This window comes from Cetorhinus maximus, chromosome 10 (assembly GCF_964194155.1).
Source record: "Cetorhinus maximus chromosome 10, sCetMax3.hap1.1, whole genome shotgun sequence".
In the NCBI taxonomy this organism is placed as follows: domain Eukaryota; kingdom Metazoa; phylum Chordata; class Chondrichthyes; order Lamniformes; family Cetorhinidae; genus Cetorhinus; species Cetorhinus maximus.
In genome coordinates, this window is record NC_135888.1 from 91,143,819 (window position 1) to 91,163,606 (window position 19,788).

At 48.1% G+C, this 19,788-nt stretch overlaps 1 protein-coding gene across 1 annotated transcript in view; it reads right to left on the bottom strand.

The window, feature by feature from the left end:
* Positions 1 to 4,658: 4,658 nt before the first annotated feature.
* The window catches only part of LOC144685834 (glutamate receptor ionotropic, delta-2-like), a 428,425-nt gene continuing 413,295 nt past the window's right edge, over positions 4,659 to 19,788 (bottom strand). The window contains exon 15 of the mRNA XM_078550780.1: positions 4,659 to 5,034. Within this exon, the coding sequence (XP_078406906.1) occupies positions 4,893 to 5,034 (142 nt within the window). The 3' untranslated portion in view covers positions 4,659 to 4,892. The remainder of the gene's footprint in view (positions 5,035 to 19,788) is intronic.

The following is a 19,788-nucleotide window of genomic DNA, read 5'->3' on the forward strand; positions in this document are numbered from 1 at the left end:
AGACCTTATCCTGTAACCATTGAAGAGCTGCCCACATATGGCTGGCTGATCTGGTAGATAGAGACCTGCCCATGAGCCCCCCTAAAAGTGATGTGGTGCTGCCTGTGAAGCCTGGCGTATAAATACCTCCATATGAATTCAGTTGTTTAAGTGATTGTAGCTAGAAGTAGTGTATTGATACTATAAGCTGTACAATTACAAGAAGTTATATGCATTCAATTTTTGATTAATGATGCAGTCTGCAGTTAATCTGAGTGAATTTTCTCCCTTGTTTAAAGAATACATTCTAGTAATTTTATTCAGTTTCGATATATTTGTCTAGGGGTCAAGTACTTAAAACACTGTATTGATGAATTCCCTAGCGCATTTTTGCAAGTGGCTGTAAATCAATTACAAATCAATTTCAATCCATCAAATGCAAACTCAGACTTCACAGGAACTTGGGTATATTTTTACTTTCGGCAAGAATCTGGAATAGTATAGTAAGAGTACAGATACTGTGACTGACAATCCAAAAATATATGCGTTCCATCAAAGGATAAACAATAGTAATATTTTTCTTACATTCCTTATCTTTGTTTTCTCTTATACCGATGGACCAGCTGCATATTTCCAGCATTTCCCCTCTTTATTTCAGCTCTGCATATCTTTATATTTTAATGCATGATTGCAACTGATGTCTGAATGCTCATAATCAGCACTGGCTGCAGTCAATGTCATGAGCAGTTAAAGAAATAATAGCAAATCTAATGACTGAGTAGTAGGGTTGTCTTGATTGATCTCAGTAACGTGATAAACAGTTGAAATAATTGACTACCTTCTACAATACCAAATGAGTTGTGGGAATGGCCATAGATCCTGGAGTAGGCTGGGCAAATAGTCAAACAAAAGCTGTAAATGCAGGAATCACAAAGCAGGTCAGTCAATATCTGTATGGGAAGGTATCAGACAGCTGAAAGTTCGAGCTCATAGCCGTCTTCAGAATTGAAAATAAGAGATAAGCATAGTAATGGAAAGGGAGGAATGGGAAAAAGGAAAGTATCAGTGCAATGACCCTCTAGTTTATGTTTTCCATCGCTCCCATTTTCTTCCTTTCTTTGGCTTTCCACTGCCTCCAATATTCACACATCCTTTGTATCTGTGGGCCAGAATTTTGAGGTCGGTGGATCGTTCCCCAACCGTGAAATCACACTGGTGGGCCAATTAAGGCCCATCAGGTGTGAACGGCAGCTCCCCAATGGTCGGGAAGAGGTGGGCAGGGGCTGGGTCCAATGGCGACCCGGCAGCTGGTTTAAAACTGGCACAGTCAGGCCCTGGAAGGCTGCCAGCAATAAAGACATCTTCAGTGTTGATAGCAGGAGAGTAAAAATTATGGGTAGAAATGTGGCTGCAGATGCCAGGCGGGAGGGCAGGTCGGGTGGGCACTCGGCGCCCCTTCCGCCCCCCCGTTTTTCTGATGAGTGTCTTGCGCTCCTCCCGGAGGAGGTGGCTGCCAGGAGGGTCACCATTGCCCCTAGGGATGGAAGGAGGAGGCTGCTGCACCTAATAAATAGAGTTTGGGAGAAGGTGGCAGTGCTGGTCAACAGCCATGATGTGGTGCGGTGCACCTGTGTGCAGTGCCGCAAGAGATTTAATGACCTGCTGCACTTGCGAAGGGTGAGTACCGTGTTGGCATGGATCAGTGTGGAGAAGTGTTAAGGTCTGGCCCTCCCCCCGTGGAGCTCAGGGGTGTTACATTCTGAGTGCCAATTGTCAATGACGCTGGAGCTGGCCAAGGGGGTGAGCCCTGGCTGCTTGGCCTGAGTGCCTTTAGGCTCGAGGGCCATGACTCAGATGTGCCCTGCAAGGTGCTCCTCAGCTGGGGTTGGCCAGGCTGCAATGGTGCTGCAGATAGAGAGTGGACTAATCAATGCTCCTCTGTCCTTTCAGGGGAAGACAGCCCAAAACAACATTGGACAGTCGCGGGCAGGCGGAGGCCCCCAAAACCTCCTAAGGTAAGAGGTGAGAGTTTCGGATGATGCAAATATTCTTGTGGGAGCCTCAAACCTGGAGCCCCAGTTGATCATTGAAAGATGATGACACCATGATGCAGATCTTCATTGTCTCACCAGGGTACCTGGCATGCACAGTGCCAGTGTGATGACTTAAGCTAATGACATATCATTGTTCTCCCTTAGGTTTGCCTCCATGTACCCAATTGCAGGACCCCTGACGCCAGAGGACCGCCAGGCTCCAGATGCACCTGTGTCACACCCACTCTCTGAACCAGGCACCAGCGCGGATACCAACACCTTGGTGGGCGTAAGATCTTTGGCTAGAATGTCGGTGCACAGCAGCGGGGGCACTTCACACTTGCTTGAGGTGCAGGTGGAGGCAGAGAGTGCCCAGGGCGCCGGCAGTGGGAGGACTCCTGGAGACCAGGATGATGCTCAGTCAAAGGCAGATGATGAGTCTCTGGAGTCATCCATTAGGCAGCAAATGCTGGATGTCCAGTGAGATGTGCGGGAGGATCTAGCAGAGACCCATGAGGGAGTGCATGGAGGAGTTCATGTGGAGCATGAGCACTGCATTGACCCTCATGGCCGAGCGCACTGCCTCCTCCGTTGGGAGAGTGGCGACTCTCATAAAGAGGCAGCTCCGGGACAGAAGCAGGGATTCCTGGGGTTGTGCTCGGACTTGCAAGCCCTCATACAGACACTGACCTCAGGTAGTCAGTGTCCGTGTGAGAGATTGATGAAGCAGACAGTATCCCAGCTAGGTGCCTGTCCTTCAATGGTGAGCAGGGAGGTCCAGAGCGACCTCACATTGGCGCATGAGCTGCCTGTCGTCTCTGTAGGCTCCTCTCAGGGCACTCTGGATGACAGCAGCAGATCCTCTGTCCCTCTGCCAGTGACCGTGGCATCTGATGAGGCTGCAGTGACTGGGGAGATGCCAGGCGTGGAGCTGGCCGCGTTCTCCCAAGGGGCTAACACAGGCTCCACTGACCCGAGGATGACCACCAAGGTCATGAAGGCCAACAAGACACAGAGTCAGCAGGCTGTGTCCAATGCTGGTGCCAGCGAGGGGGTAGCACCTAGACGTAGCACTCGCAAATGTAAATTTAAGGCACCATAAGCACAAGAGCAACTGGTCACGGGTGATCTTTGTGCCATGTTTTGTTAATATTAACTGATCTGGGGCTGAAGACCAGAGAAGGTTCTGTTAATTTGTTTTGACTGTCAACATGAGATAAATTTTCTTTTGTTGTAATGGCCTGAGTATGCTTCACCTTTTTTATTTAATGTGGTGCAGGTTATGCCAGTGCATAATGCTGGACGTGGCTGCCTCTAAGCCTTATTGCACAGGCACTTAGTGGACTTTGGGGTCAAAGCAAAGGGCCATTTCAGACATCCAGGATGGAGGCGGCAGATCTGATATGAGGTGGTAGCGCTTATTTGGCAGCCTAGATGAAGGAGTATTGGATCAAGGTGTCCCTGGTGTCCCTGCCTCCCTGGAGGTAACATAGGTCTGCCTTCACACCCGCAGTGTTCTCCTCACTCCAGCAATGCCAGGGTGGGGCCGGGAAGAGCTAAAGTCTGCGCATGCGCGGGAGAGCGCACACTGAAAACTCCCTGAAGGCGCAGAGCTGCCTCAGGAACCTGAAGAATTGTAGTGACAAAAATAAAGCTTTCAAAAACGAGAGAAACATGTCCCCACATGTGACTCAGTCACATGAACAGGGTCATATTAAAAATGATGTCCGGAAATGTTTATTTTTTAAATTACTGTTGGAATCCTTTTGTGGCCCATGGATGAGGTTTCATAAAATGTCCAAAGGCTGGCTGGCCGATTCGTCTGCCTGCCAACCGTAAGGTTGGACCGACAGTAAAAAATGGGTTTCAATTATTTGATTAAGGGCCTTAATAGGCCTCTTAACTGTCAGCGGGCGCGCTGCTGACTCTCATATTCACCTGCCGACTGAAATATCGCGCAAGTGCGCAATGATGTCGGGACGCTCACCTGATGTCACCGTGTACACTATTTTATGCCTGATCAGGTCAGGTGCGCGCCAGCCCACGCGACTTAAAATCCTGCCCATTGCTTATCTCTTGTTTTTTAAACTTCTGAGTAAGGCTCCAAGTCTGACTGACTCGCTACAACACACTGACTGTGTGCTTCCAGCTTTTTCTGATTTTGATTCAAATTTTGGCTTTTATTTGCATTGACCAAATAGTGAGGCTGATTGTGGGTGACCTCTTTGGAATGGGGAAGAGGCAAATTTATTTGTTCTGCTTTTATTTCTATCATTGGAATCTCCTGCTCCGCAGTGACCTGAATTCGGAAGAAATGACAACCTAATGCCTAAAGCATTTTCAACTTAAAAGAAGTGATGGTTGCCTTTTTTGGATTGAAATTATTGTTGATATATTTTGTGACAGGATCAAGCCTTTTTCTTGTACAGGATCAAGCCTTCTATTTTCCCTGGTCTGTCAACAGGGAAGAGAGGCAAGGGACAATGAACAATGCTGTGACTGTCAAGAAGCAAGAAAAGCCTCTTTTTTCCTTCATTACAGCAAACTCAGTAGATTTAGGAATTAAATTCATATGTCCAGCATCCTGGCTGGCATAGGCATTAGTGTTTAATATGTCAATTTTATTTATGTTGCAAATGCATTTCATTGACATTATGATGAAGTGCTGCAGCTTTCATGCTTCTGAATAATTTAAATGCACAGCAAAAATATGTATTTTGTGATCCATTTACCTTGTACTTCTCCATTTTCAAAATTTCAGATTTAAACAAAATTATAAAACAATAAACTTTTAACATTTAATATGGCATATTGAAATGTGACAATAAATTAAATCATTTGTACAATACTATCAATTATAGGCACCACGGTAAAGATCTATTATGAGTGCATAATGGCCGTAATTAGCACTCTGTACTTGGCATGCTGTCTGGAATGATGTAGTCTGCTGCCAAGTGTACTTCCAAAAGACGAGAACCTTCCTCTCTGATGATAGTGTATATGAAGTATGATATTGCCTTTCCTGTAGAGGGCAGACTATACTGATTAATACAACAGCATTCTTTCACTCATATCACTAAACCTAAATACACAGCTTTGATGGTGTGCATATGTGCATATTGTGTACTGATTACAATTAAAATGTATTTATTCAGCCCATCTTTTTGATCACCTTACTAGCTACCTGCTTATTTCTAGTTTGATGTATTGAAGTTTATATGCCTTAGGAACCAAATTTCATTACAATAATATACATAGTTGTATGTTATCCATTACCTGCACGGAAAATGTTAAGTGCTGGAAGAAATAGTATCAATAAATGACAGTGGAATTAGATTATGGCTTTTTTTGTATTAGCATGCTTTTCAAATGTAGCTTTTAGGACCTGACGCCAGAGTATTTTGTGCTTTGAAAAGTTTTGAGCTGGGGATCATTTCCAGAACACACCCACGCTCACTGTCAGAGTGTACCCATTGGTTTGATTTTACAGTAGGTGGCCAACTGGGGAAGGTGGACACCCTAGGGATGCACGAGGGCCAATCAGAGCATCCAAAGTGAAGGGTGGCCAGCAGTCCCACTATGAAGGTTGCTGCTGAGCTGAATGGAGCTTGAGAGGGCAACACAAGATGGAGGCGCGATATTAATGAAGGCGCAGGAAGCAAACTGGTGGAGTTAGAAAAAGATCTGAAAGAGTGGCTATGGAGCACAAGAAATAAATTGATGTCAGGGAATTGGAAGGTAAATGCCAGGAGGAGATTGTAGGAGGGGAAATAAGCAAACACAAAAAGCAAAGGAGAGCTCTATACCTTACTTTGCCAGTTAAACATTCTCCTTCAGTTGTAAATCAAGCATTTGATTCAGTAATTTCTACTGTAAAATCGTCCATGTATAAGGGTTATGTAGCTGCACTATTGAATTGCAGTTTAAAATCCTTCAGTAGAAACTGTTTATTCTGATCTGTAGAGTACTGTTGAATGAGGCTTGCAGCAATAGATTGAAAATAAGAACATAAAAGCATAAGTAATAGGAGCAGGAGTAGGCCATTCAGCCCTTCAAGCCTGCCCCACCATTCAATAAGATCGTGGCTGACCTCCTCTTTAAATACTTTCAGTGATCTAGCCTCCATAACTCTCTGGGGTAGAGAATTCCAGACATTCACTATCCTCTGAGAGAAGAAATTCCTTTGCAACTCAGTTTTAAATGAGTGTCCCTTTATTCTGTAACTATGTTCCCTAGTTCGAGATTGCCTCACCAGTGGAAGCATCTTCTCATCATCTGCCCAGTCAAGTCCCCTCAGAATCTTGTATGTTTCAATAAGATCATCCCTCATTCTCCTAAACGTTAATAAATAAAGACTTAGCCTGTTTAGTCGTTCTTGATAAGTCAACTCCTTCAACCCAGAAATCAGTCTGGTGAATCTCTTTTGTATATATCCTTTCTTAAATACGTGGACCAAAACTGTTCACAGTACTCCAGGTGCGGCCTCACCAACACCCTGTACAGCTGTAACTGGACTTCCATATTTTTAAACTCCAACCCCCCGAGCAACACAGGCCGAAATTTCATTTGCCTTTTTAATTATTTGCTGAACTTGCATGCTAACTTTTGGTTTTTTATTCACAAGAACACCCAGATCCCTCTGTGATGCACATTTTTGGAGTCTGTCTCCATTTAAATTATAGTCTGCCTTTTGATTTTTCCTACCAAAGTGTATGAACTCACACGTTCCTACATTAAACTCCACCTGCCAAGTTTTTGCCCACTCACTCAACCTTTCTATATCCCCTTGCAGATTCCTTATGTCCTCATCACATGTGTTCCCGCCTATTTTTGTATTGTCAGCAAATTCGGGTATATTACACTCTGCCCCCTCCTCCAAGTCATTAATATAGATAGTAAATAAATGAGGCCCTTGGACTGATCCTTGTGAAACTCCACTAGTTACGTCTTTCCAACCTGCAAAAGATCCATTAATCCTGACTCCCCATCCGCTGTGCGTTAACCAATCCTCAATCCATGCGAATACATTACCCCCAATACCATGAGCTCCTATCTTGTGAAATAACCTTTTATGTGGCACCTTATCGAACGCCTTCTGGAAATCCAAATACACTATATCTACCAGTTCCCCATTATCAACTCTACTTGTTATTTCCTCAAAGAGCTCTAGCAAATTTGTCAAACATGATTTCCCTTTCACAAAACCATGTTGACTCTGTTTGATTGCATTAAGCTATTCAAAATGTTCTGCTATTTCTTCCTTAATAATGGGCTGTAGCATTTTCCCAACGACAGATGTTAGGCTGACTGGCCTATAGTTTCCTGCTTTTTGTCTCCCTCTCTTCTTGAACAGGGGCGTCACATTAGCGGTTTTCCAATCCACTGGGACACTCCCAGAATCCAGTGAGTTCTGGAATATTTCGACCAATGCCTCCACTATCTCTGCAGCCACTTCCTTTAAAACCCTTGGATGCAGGCCATCAGGTTCTGGAGACTTGTCTGCTTTTAGTCCCATTAGTTTGTCAAATACTTTGTCCCTTATGATAAAGACTGTTACAAAATCTTTCCTCCTGTTAGCTTCTTGCTTATCTGATGGGCAGGATTTTCCCAGATTTGCACTAAGTGTGGTAGTGGGCGGGTAAAATGGAGACCTACCCGCCGACAAAAATGACAGGTTTTCACACCGTATCGTCCCTAGCTGGCCTCATTATTTACTCACACTGTGAAACATGCTGTTCCCATGGCGGGTGGGCTCTCACTTGCCCGCCTGCCATCACCCTGCTGTTTTATCACACCATGTTTAAAAGGCAGTCGCCAACACAGTGCTCATCACCACCAGCTCAGCACCGGTGCCTGGGAGACATGGACAGCAAAGGGAAAAAGACGGCAGCCCCCCCAAGTCCCCTCACCATCGCTTCAATGAGGGTCCCTGAGTGACTGCTGGATGCTGTGGAGGCCCGCCGGGATGTGCACTACCCCCCACTCTGGCCGCAGGATGGGCAGCAATGTCACCAGCCTGGCTTGTGAGGCGGTGGCAGCGGTGGTCAGCAGGAACATCCTGCAGAGGTCGACAGCCACCTAGTGCTGCAAAAGGATGAATGATCTCCTCTGTTCCGCCAGGGTAAGTCACTCTTTTCATCACTCCCAACTCTCACACTCACAAACCCACCATACATCCACAGGGCCCTCACTCACTGCCAGTGCAAAGGAGGTCACCATTCACTCTTTCACACACACCATCATTGTCCTGATCCTGCTCATGGGACCACTCACCTTCCACACAGACCAGGCATATTTATCATCTGGTCTGGCAGGCGTCCCGATACACTCTTCCCATCTCTATCCATGCAGTTCAAACTGGCTCACAACAGGAGGGAAAGGACACAGACAGGTAGAGGGATGCCAGAGCTCAAAGTTCTGACAGAATTCAAAAACAGAGCCATCCAGCTGGCCGGCGATGATCGGGACCGGTCCTGTGCTGACAGTGAAGCCAGAACTGCTCTACCAAGTGAGGATCTAGCAGTGCAACATCCATCAGACAACCATGCTGTGAGTGATGTGTTCTGTTTCACAGGCCACTGCCATGCACTAATTATCTCCCCTTGCTTTCACAGGCACAGCTGACAAACAGCCGACAGATTCCATGACCCAGAGCCTCCAATCAAGCCCTGAAGAAACCTCTGAGGAGGAATCTGGAGGCATCCTCCCTGAAGTCCCATCTCAGCGCTCACCCACACCCTCCACCAGCGCAGAGACACACATCTCGGTGGGAACTAGCTTGAGAGTAGCCTTGGGATCACAATCTGGTGAGCATATCGCACTTTCTGATCCACAGCAGGCAGAGGCAGGGACTTCCCAGGTCCCCGGCACTCAGAGGACTGCTGGAGGCCAGAACGTTGCTGAGCCCTAGTCAGATGACGAGCCTCTGGACTTGATCATGTCACAGTTGCTGGAGTTGCAAAGGCAAGCTCGGGAACATCAGGAAGGGATGTCCGCTGCACTCCTCAGATTGTAAGGCTGAGGTGATAGCGCCGGCATTGCAATGCACCAAGGATGGTGGACGCCATGGAGACTGTGCTCCAGGACGTCACTCCTGCACTGCTGCGCGGGCTGAACTCCATCGCTGATGCCACAGTTGGCCTCCAACAGTGTGTATGTGAGAGGGGTGCTGGGCAGCTTGATCTCACTCCAGCTACCCCTTCTGCTCACAGAGTTAGCCAGCGGCCCTCAGGCACCCATAGGGAGGAGGACCAGCAGGTGCACACTCCGGGGCCATCCACCCAGGTGACTCTGGGAGTGACTGGCCCATCCGAATCCCCTCTCCCTGTGACCTCCGCAGCTCCAGCTTCACAGGCCTAGGAGGGTGCCTCTGCCACACAACAGGACCTGAAAGCAGTCTGGGGCCCTCCAAGTCTCGGCCCTCCAGAGGAAGCCCGCCAAAGTCATCGCAGACAGGGTGTCACAGTCAGCAGGCTGCCTCCACCTCCGCTGTGGATGTCCGGGGAAGACCAAGTTGTAGCCACAGGGTTAGGAAAGTTAGGTGAAAGTAGTTGCACAGCCTGGGCACGGGTGTTGATCGCTTGTACATACCATTCACTATTGTAAATAAACTCTCAAGAATGCCTCCCTGCCTGTGGCTCCTTGTTCTGATGAGCAGAGCAACCTTTCTGCACAAGATAAAAGGCAGATGTCTCAGTCCAAGGTCTCTTCCCTGTGCTCTGTGCAGCCTTGAGACCACAGTGATGGTCCAGCCTCATACTCCCTGGAAACATTACTGATGCCTGCACCTCGGCTGTGCTGGTCATTGCTGCCAGAATGTAGTGGGCAGGCGCCACAGTGTTCTCTCATTCTCTCTATGTGCTCTCAGCACCTTTAAGGTGGGGCTGGCCCTCATCGCACCAGCATCTGCGACCAGTGATGCTGTGCACCAGCTCCTGAAGGGCTGAGGTACTGAAGGCGGACACAGCATCAGATGCATCTAAAGTTTCATGGCTGTGTCTCTGAGATGGCCCTGATCACGGAGCGCAAGCGAGCTGCCCTCGGCCAGACAGGAGCCAGACATTGTCAGAGGCTATGTGAAGATCTATGGAGTGTCCTCACTGCATGTTATCATCATCCTCCTGTGATCGAGTGACTATTAGGGCCTCCACTGCATCTCCATAACAGGAGCATTCTCACAGAGGGTATTGGCGCTGCCATAAGCCTGACTGGAGTCAAACGTTCACAGCTGCGATGTGAGGATCTATGGGGACACCTCACTGCATGTCGTCATCAACCTCTACAAATCTGGCAGCTATGAGGGCCTCCTGAGCATGCCTGCCTTGTCTAGCCTGTTTGAGAGCCTCATCCCCGTCACCACCGAGGACCCCCTCAACATCATACCCATCAGCATCCTCTTCATTCTAGGAGACCTCCAGCTCCTCCATCGCCTCCTCAGCCAGCTCCTCACCCTGTTGCAGTGCCAGGTTGTAAAGGGCAAAGCAGATGATGATGATGCGTGACGCCCTCTGCAGACTGTATTGCAGGGCTCCACCAGGCCGGTCCAGGCACTGGAACCGTATCTTCAGCATCCCTATGGTCTGCTCCACCAAGATGCAATCCGCATGAACCTTGTTATCGCGTCGCTCTGCTGAAGTCTGAGGCTGCTGCATGGGTGTCATCAGCCACAGCCTCTGTGGGTAGCCCTTGTCCCCAAGGAGTCATCCCTGCAGCCTCTGTGGACCCTGGAAGACTGCAGGGATCTGTGCGCGACTCAGGATGTAGATGTCGTGCACACTCCCTGGAAACCGTGCGCACACCTGCAGGATGCATTTCTGGTGGTCGAATACCAGCTGCCCGTTCAGTGAATGGAAGCCCTTGCAGTTGATGAAGTTCACTGAGTATAGCAATGGAGACCTGAGCCACATGAGTGCAGTCAATTGCACTCTGCACCTGTGGGAATCCCGAGATCAGGGCGAATCCAATTGCCCTTGCATCCTGGCTGTCCCGGTCCCGGGCGAAATGCACAAAGTTGTGTGCCATGGAGAAGATGGCATCGGTGACCTCATGGATGCATTTATGGGTGTCGGCTTGTGAAATCCACAGAGGTCACTTGTGGAACCCTGAAAGGAGCCACTGGCATAGAAATTGAGCACCGCGTTCACTTTCACAACCACTGGCCGTGGATGCCCTCTAAGTCCCCTTGGCGTCAATCCCTGCAGTAAGCAGCAGATGTGAGCCACCAGGTCCCTGACATGCGCAGTCATCAGCGACACTGGTTCTCAGTCATCTGCAGGAATGGCAGGCGCCATCTATAGACCCTGAGACCCTGGGTGTCACTAGGCGCTGACCAGCCACAGCTCGCTGTCGCTCCTGGGCAGTGTGTGCGGAAGCCCCAGCTGCCTCTTTTTCATGAGGTTGTTGCTCTTGCCTTTGCGCAGCCAGGAGCCTCAGTCACTCTCTCCTCAGTTTTCTCCGATCTCTGTAGGCCATCAGGCATACAGCTAGGTCACCAGGGTCCATGATCCTGACGTGGTCTTCCTGCAACATGAAAGAGAGACAGACATGGTTATCATGGCTGTACTTAGCTCCTTTCCTGGCCCTGTGTGACTGCCCCTTAATGCTTTCAGGAGAGCGCTGGTCACCCCTCGGATGGCCAGATATGAGTGCGCTGCTTGGCTGCCCTGTTAGCCTGCAGCATGGGGGAGGCAGGTCCCATCCGAGATGCTGAGATTGTAAAGGGGCTGTGAGCACTTTCAGCAGTGACTGCTACATGGACAGCGTTGGCGAGGAGATTGTACAACATGTTCAGTCCAACTGCTCCACGGTCCAATAAAGTGGTGGCGGACTTGAAGTCTGTGCCAGGAAGGGGGGTGGAGGAGGAGATTGGTGATGGGTGGACCAGGTATGGAGCACTTGGTGGCCCTTTAGTGGCCTCCGCATTGCTAGGAGCACGACCCCAATCATATCAATGTGGCTGCGCCTGATCTGACTCAGTTGCAGAGGCATGGTCAGTTTATACAGGTGTCCCTAATGCTTGGACATTTCCCTTGCTTACCCTGCCCCCAACCTCAATTGCCCGCCAGGGCAGCACTTAACCCCCACCAAACCGACTACGGTTGCCTCGGAGGAGCATTTGCCTCCAGACGCCACACCCCCGCCCACAACAGTTGCCTCTGGGGCCAGGCATCACTTGTCCACGTCGCCTCCACCCCCAACCCCAAAATGCATGTAAACAACAGGTGAACTGTGGAGAATGCTGCTGCTCACTCACCTCAGTTCCCGCAAAAGTAAAGACCACCAAGTGGACAGACGATATGGTAGGGTTCCAAGAGCCTGGCGGGATGGCCTTCTGATTATATGCTGATGTTTTACAATTAGCTCCCTGCCAACCGATGGCAGGAAACACGGCCCGTTGCTGGCAGGCTGAGCTGATGATCGTGACTTGCCTTCATGCTGTCATGAAGCAGGAATCCAGAAAAGCATGAGTTTAAAATTAGAGCTAGGCTATTCATGAGTGAAATCAGGGAGCACTTTTTCACACGATGGTCGGTAGAAATCTGGAACTCACTGCCCCCAAAGTCTGTGGATGCTGGGGGGCAGTTGGAGCCTTCAAGGCTGAGATTGCCATTTTTGTAATTAGGGAAGGACATCATGGGATCGGGGTTAAAGGCAGGTGAAGGAAATTGTGGTATAGATCAGCTGAGATCTAAAAGAATGATAGAATAGGCTTGAGGGGCTGAATGGCCCACTGGTCCTTCATTGCTAAATTTCAACTGCCTTATCCTTCCATAATTTGCTCACTGGCCCTGTGACTGAGAAAAAAAAAATGTGGCCTTTCACAAGAAAAGGTTGGACACCCCTGGGTTATACTATACCAAACAAAATGCCTGACTTGTTCTCTGTCAGTTGTGGGACTGACATACTGAACTGCAATGAATGATTGGGAAGTTTGACTGTAAATTGGCCTCGGTATTGAGGAGAAAAAAAAGTAGTACTGAATGTTGAGAGACTACTACAATGCAATTAATGGCAGCCATTTTCTTATTCCCATGGGAGAAAAGATGATTTGGAGCCAATATTATAGTAATTGAGGTATTTTAATATCTCATTCAAAAGATAAAGAATTAATTTCTCTAAATTAACAAGTGAACTCCAGTCAACGAAGTAGGAACCCCAGTTCTGAAGTTTCATGACTGCCCTTCTGATTTACTGGTATCAATGAGACATTGATGGAACCTGTGGAGAAAGCGTGTAAATGGATGTTTATACATTTTTACCAGGGGTTGTATGGATCTCCCACCAAAGTTATGGCGGGAGATCAGAAGAACTCTGGCAAAAATTCAGCACCTTCTGAATTTTCTTCTTTGAATATTTTGACTGCATGATGGAAGTGTAAATAAATAAAATTTGTTTGCAATATTTACCAGCATGATTACCCTGCTGTTAACCTGTACTTATTTACATTTCCCCATAAATGAAAGTGCAAAATGCAGTTGAGCTTGCTCTTTGCACTTATGGTGTACAGAGTTTTGTTTTTTTCAGTGTCATTTCTTAGGCTACCTGGCATTAACTGAGTGTGAAAGGGTAGACGTGAAGAAGAAAAGGTTATCTGCTCATGTCATGAGTACCAATTTTCACTTGGCATCAATGTGTAAGGCAAATTCAGTTTATGCAAAAGAAAATAATCATGGTCTGATCTATGTATTGAAGTCTTGCATACAAACATACAACCAAACAAACTGGGAGCAGGAGTAGGCCATTCAGCCCCTCAAAGCTGCTGCACCATTCAATATGATTTTGGTTGATCTGATTGTGGCCTCAACTCCACATTCCGCCAATCCGCAATAACATTTGACTCCTTTGTTTGCCAAGAATCTATCTACCTCTGCCTTATAAATACTCATTAGGAAGGGTCTTCCGGTCAATGAGCGGGGGTGGGGCCCACTCGCCGGCGCGTAAAATGACGCGGTACGACATCGGGTGGAACTCCCAGTGTCAGCCAGTGTCATTTCTATTTTCAGGTTGGCGGGGGCGCAGCTGAATCAGCTGCATGCCCGCCGACCTGTCAACGGTCTATTGAAGCGATTGAAAAAGTAATTAACATCATTAATGGACCTGCCCGTCCAACCTTAGGGCTGGTGGGCAGGCCGGGAGCTTTGGCACGTTTCAGAAAAAGCATGAAACCTCATCCACGGGCGGGATGAAGTTTCACGAGGGTATTTAAATATTTAATGAAGGTTTCAATAAAAGTTATGGACATGTCCCAACTCATGTGACAGTGTCACATGAGGGGACATGTCAGGGAAATCTTTCTATCATTTGTTTAACAAATTTTAATTCGGAGCTAATCTTCCTGAGGCAGCACTTTGCCTCAGGGAGATCAGCGCTCACTTTCGCGCGCATGCGCACCCGCCCATGTAAAATGGTGGCGTGCCCCCCCGATTGGGGGTGCCGATCGAAGGTGCGCCTGCCCGCTCCCACACTACACATGGATTTTTCCCATTGACCCTGTCTCCACTGCTCCCTGGGGAAGAGTTCCAAAGATTCACAGCCCTCAGAGAAAAAAATTATTCTTGTCCCCGTCTTAAATGGGACACCCATTACTTTTAAACTGAATTTTAAAATTAATTAATTTTGAAACCAACGCCTGTCCATTGCATCAGGATCTCAAAGGTATTATGGAAGCACTGGGCAAAAACAGTGATTTGTTCAACCACTGTTAAGTTGACCATACTAATTATTTCAAATATCCTATTGATTTTAAACAAACCAAATATTAGACAGGTAAGAAAAGTTGCACATCAGCATTGAGCCAGCATCACAAAACCCAGGAAACACAACAAATAAGGCCACAAAGAGCCAACTTTTTCAGATTGCTTTCAGTTGTCATTTTTATTTTTAGATCAGCAAAACATTTCCAGCAAAACAAAACCAAAAGAAGAAAAACAAGAAGGTGTTGGGGAGGGAGAAGAAAATAACAAATAAAGCACTAGCGCCTTAAACAAACGATGCAAATCTACCATAGAAGGTAAATAATGGAGGAAAAAAATCTTTGTAATGTGGTAAATAATTTTTCAGTTATGTAAAACTGAGGCACTACATCAAGAAAATGTATCATATCTTTACGCCACCAGCTTTTTATATATTCCCTTAGCAGACTTGCTATTCAGCCCATTCTTTTGTTGCTTTCTCTTTTGTTGTCATTTAGGCCTTTTTCTTTGCACAAAATGGCTGAAATTTTGTTAGACTGACGGGGGCCCTGACGATAGGTCCAAAATCCAGGGGGAAACTTTACTATAGCATTATCATCCATCATCAACAACCTGGGGGGTAAAATTGCCCAGAAACCTAACTGGGCTAGCCCTCTAAATACTATTGTTACAAGTTGGGAATTCTGTGGCAAGGTATGACTCTCCTTTTGAGTCCCCAAATCCTGTCCACTGTCTACAAGACACAAGTCAGGTGTGTGATGGAATACTCTCCATTTTCCAAGATTAATGTCACTGCAACAACTCTCAAGAAACTCAACACCATCTAGGACAAATAAAGCAGCCGCTTGATTGGCATCCCATCCACAACCTGACCAAAGCATTTGACTCAGTAAATCACGAGGCTCCCTGGATTGTGCTCCAAAGATTTGGCTATCAAAGAAACATCATTACAATCCTACAATTGCTTCATGATGATATAATTGCAACTGTCAAGTGGGAGGTCTAAAACAAATGCCTTCAAAATCCAGACTGGTGTCAAGCAAGGTTGTGTGATAGCCCCCATACTATTTACAATCTACCTGACAGTGGCTATTCACATCCTCAAAGAACAACTGCCCTCTGGTGTCAGTATTAAATAACGCCTGAATGGAAAACTCTTTAATCTCAGTCGTCTCTGTGCCAAAGCTAAACTGACCATGGTAGACAGTATGAAGACGACTGCAGTGTTGTTGTTCACTTTGCGCCAGATTTGCAAACCACTCTCAATCTCTTCAATTCTGCCTACAATTCGGCCTGTCCTTGAATGTTGCCAGAACAAAACATACATCAACCCACACCTGGTAAGCTAAATATTGCATCTCCCAAATATTTTGAAGGAGAGACTCTGGAATATATTAAGCATTTCCCATACCACCTCTCTCAAAAGGCCACCATTGACGAGGAGATCCAACACTGGATCAGCTGCGCCAGCTCAGCCTTCTACAAACTAAGGGCAGCGAATGTTTGACAACAAGGACATCGCAAATCAACAAAAGTCCTAGTGTACAGAGCAGTCATCGTTACCACCCTCCTGGGGCAGAATTTTTAGGTTGGCGGGCAGGCATGATCGGCAGGTCTGGGATTGGCTGGGCAACGGACTGCCGACTGCAATCGGCCCCTGACTGCGTTTTCACACTGGCTGGCCAATTAATGGCCAACCAGCATGAAGCGCGTGCTGAAATGCTCAGCACTGTCGGGGTGGGGACGGGAAGAAGGTGGGCACTGACGTAAGCGCGGGCGTAGGCGAGTGCTGAACGAAACCTCCCTGAAGGCAGGGAGCTGCCTCAGGGAGCTGGAGACTTGAAAGCAGTTAAATAAAGTTTGTGAGATCAGGAAAAAAATGTCCAAGCATCACAGTCACCTGAACATATACATGATAAAAATGCTGTCCATATTTTTACTTTTTTAAATTTAATAACAGAAATCTCATCCTGCCCTTGGATGAGGTTTCATGAAAAGTGCAATGTCCGCCTGGCCGATTTGCCTATCCGCCAGCCGTGAGGTTGGACAGACCAAGAAAAATCGGAGACAATTACAACTTTAATTATAATAATTGGATTCTTAATTGTTAGTGGACACGCTTCTGACTATTGCGCGCACCCGCCGACCGAAATATCACGCGAGCGTGGGATGACATCGACACACTCGCCCAACATCATCCCGTGTGATTTCGCATCCGATTGGGTCAGACACACACCCACACGCTGACCTAAAAATTCTGCCCCTAAACTGCAGTGAGGCCTGGACTGTGCATCAGTGACACATAAGAGTACTAGAGAAATTTCATCAGCAACGCCTCCTCTGCATTCTCCAGATTCAATGGGAGGACTGTCGAATAAATGTTAGTGTTCTCCTTTAAGCCAGTTCAACAAGCGTTCAGGCAAAACTCCTGCAAAATCAACTTTGATGCATTGGACGCTGTGTCCGGATGGCTGAAAAGTGCCTCCCCCACCAATGTTTTTTTCACAACGCTCAGATAGTCAGCATTTCAGGGGAGGACAAAGAAAACACTTCAAACATACTCTGAAGTTCTCCCTGAAGCACGGCAGTATTGACATTAATGACTGGGAATTGTTCTAAATGGTGACAACTTGGCCATCAAGCTAATTGGGATTGATTTTGAACAGATCTAGCAAGTCAAAACTGGGCATCCATGAGGCACTGTGGGCCATCAGCAACAGCAGAATGGTATTCAACCACAACCTGTAACCTCATGGCCCTGCATATCCCCTGATCAACCATTACCATCAATCCTGGTTCAATGAATAATGTAGGGAGGCATGACAGGAGCAGCACCAGGCACACTTAAAAATGAAGCTATAGTACAGGACTACTTGCATGTCAAACAGCAGAAGTAGCATGCGGCAGACAGAGCTAAATGATCCCACAACGAGCAGATCAGATCTAAGCTCTGCAGTTCTGCCATACCCAGTTGTGAATGGTGTTGGACAATTAAACAATTCACTGGAGAAGGGGGCTCCACAAATATCCCCATCGTCAATGACAAGGGAGCCAATCACATCAGTGCAAAAGACAAGGCTGTAGCATTTGTAACCATCTTCAAACAGAAGGGCAGGGTGGATGATACATCTCAGCCTCCTCCCAAAGTCCCCAACATCACGGATGCTTCAGGGAGTATGTCTATATCAGGTTGCTGCTTGATTAGTCTGTGAGACAGCTCTCCCACTTATGGCACAGGTCCCCAGGGGCAGGATTTTGAAGTCATTGTGCAGGCGGGCCCGCCAGCGGCCAGGAGATGGTCCACTGCCCACAATTGGCCCCCGACCGCGATTTCACACTGGCGGGCCAATCAGGGACCACCCAGCATGAAACGTGGCTCATCACTGGTTGGGAAGGACCAAGGGGGGGGTGGGTGCCAGTCAGCTGCTGGGTCCAATGGTGACCTGGCGGCTGCTTTATAAACAGCGCAGGCAGCCCCTGGAAGGCTGCCATGGAAGAACGTCTCCTCTGCGTCTTCAACATTCCAATTTTGGAGTCAAGTGTGGCTGGAGATGCCAGGCGGGAAGGCAGGTCGGTGGGCACTTGGCCCCCTGCTTTTTGTATGAGTGCCTCACCATCCTGCTGGAGGGGGTGGCTTGAAGAAGGAACACCTTTGTCACCAAAGAAAGGGAGGGGGACACCACACCTCTCCAAGAGGGCATGGGAACAGGCAGCAGCTTTTGTGAGCAGCCATGACGTGGTGCGGTGCACATGGGTCCAGTGCCAGAAGCAGTTCAACGACCTGCTGCGCTCAGGAAGGGTGAGTACCATGTTGGCATGAGTCAGTGTGCAGAAGTGTTAAGGTGTGACCGCCTCCCTTCGGACCTCAGGGGTGTTAGAGTCTGAGTGCCAACTGTCAATGACGATGGAGCTGGCCAAGGGGGTGAGCCCTGGCTGCTTGGACTGAGTGCCTTGCGGCTTGAGGGCCATGACTCGGATGTGCCCTGTGAGGTGTTCTCCAGCTGGGGTTGGCCAGGCTGCAATGCCGCTGCAGGTAGAGAGTGGACTAATCAATGCTCCTCTGTCCTTTCAGGAGAAGACAAGCCATAACCAAGCAGAGAGGGTACGTACAGGCGGAGGCCCGCCCAACCTGCTGCGTTTGAAAAGGACGCCCTTGAGCTCAAGAACTGGCACGCTCCCCGTGCAACCAGGCGTGGGGAGGTGGGGGTGCCAGACGAAGGTAAGAGCGCAGTGCACAGAGGTGAATTTTGGATTGTGCAACCCTTCTAATGTAATCTCTGCATTGATGGGAGCCTCAAACCAGGACTCCCCATTGATCATTGAAAGATGATGGCACCATGATGCAGATCTGCATTGTCTCACCAGGTTACCTGGCATGCACAGTGACAGTGTGGTGACTCAAACTAATGACATGACCTTGATCTCCCTTATAGATTCGCCAGCATGCACTCGCTCTGTGGACCTCAAAGAGCCACCTCTGATGCTGGAGGACCATCGGGCTTCACTTACATCTGTGTCACACCCGCTCTCTGAAGCAGGCACCTGCGCAGATACCAGCACCTCGGTGGGCGTTAGTTCGGTGACTAGAATGTTGGTGCACAGCAGTGAGTGCACTTCACACTTGCTTGAGTTGCAGGTGGAGGCAGAGAGTGCCCAGTGCGTTGGCAGTCGAAGCTGGGGACAAGGATGATTCTCAGTCGAAGGCAGATGATGGATGTCCAGCAAGATGAGCGGGAGGACCTAGCAGAGATCCATGAGGGTCTGCGTGCCATGGTCTCTGTTGTGGAGGAGTCTATGTGGAGCGTGCGCACTGCGTCAACTCTCATGGCCGAGCGCACTGCCTCCTCCATGGAGAGAATGGCAACTCTCATGGAGAGGCAGCACCAGGGACAAAATAGGGGGTTCTGGGGTTGCGCTCGGACCTGCAAGCCCTCACCCAGGCAATGAACTCACGTGGTCAGTGCCAGTGTGGGAGATGGATGAGGCGCCCAGTATCTAAGTTAGGTGCCCGTCCATCAATGGTGTGCAGGGAGGTCCAGAGCGACCTTACATTGGCGCATGAGCTGCTTGTCGTCTCTGTGGAC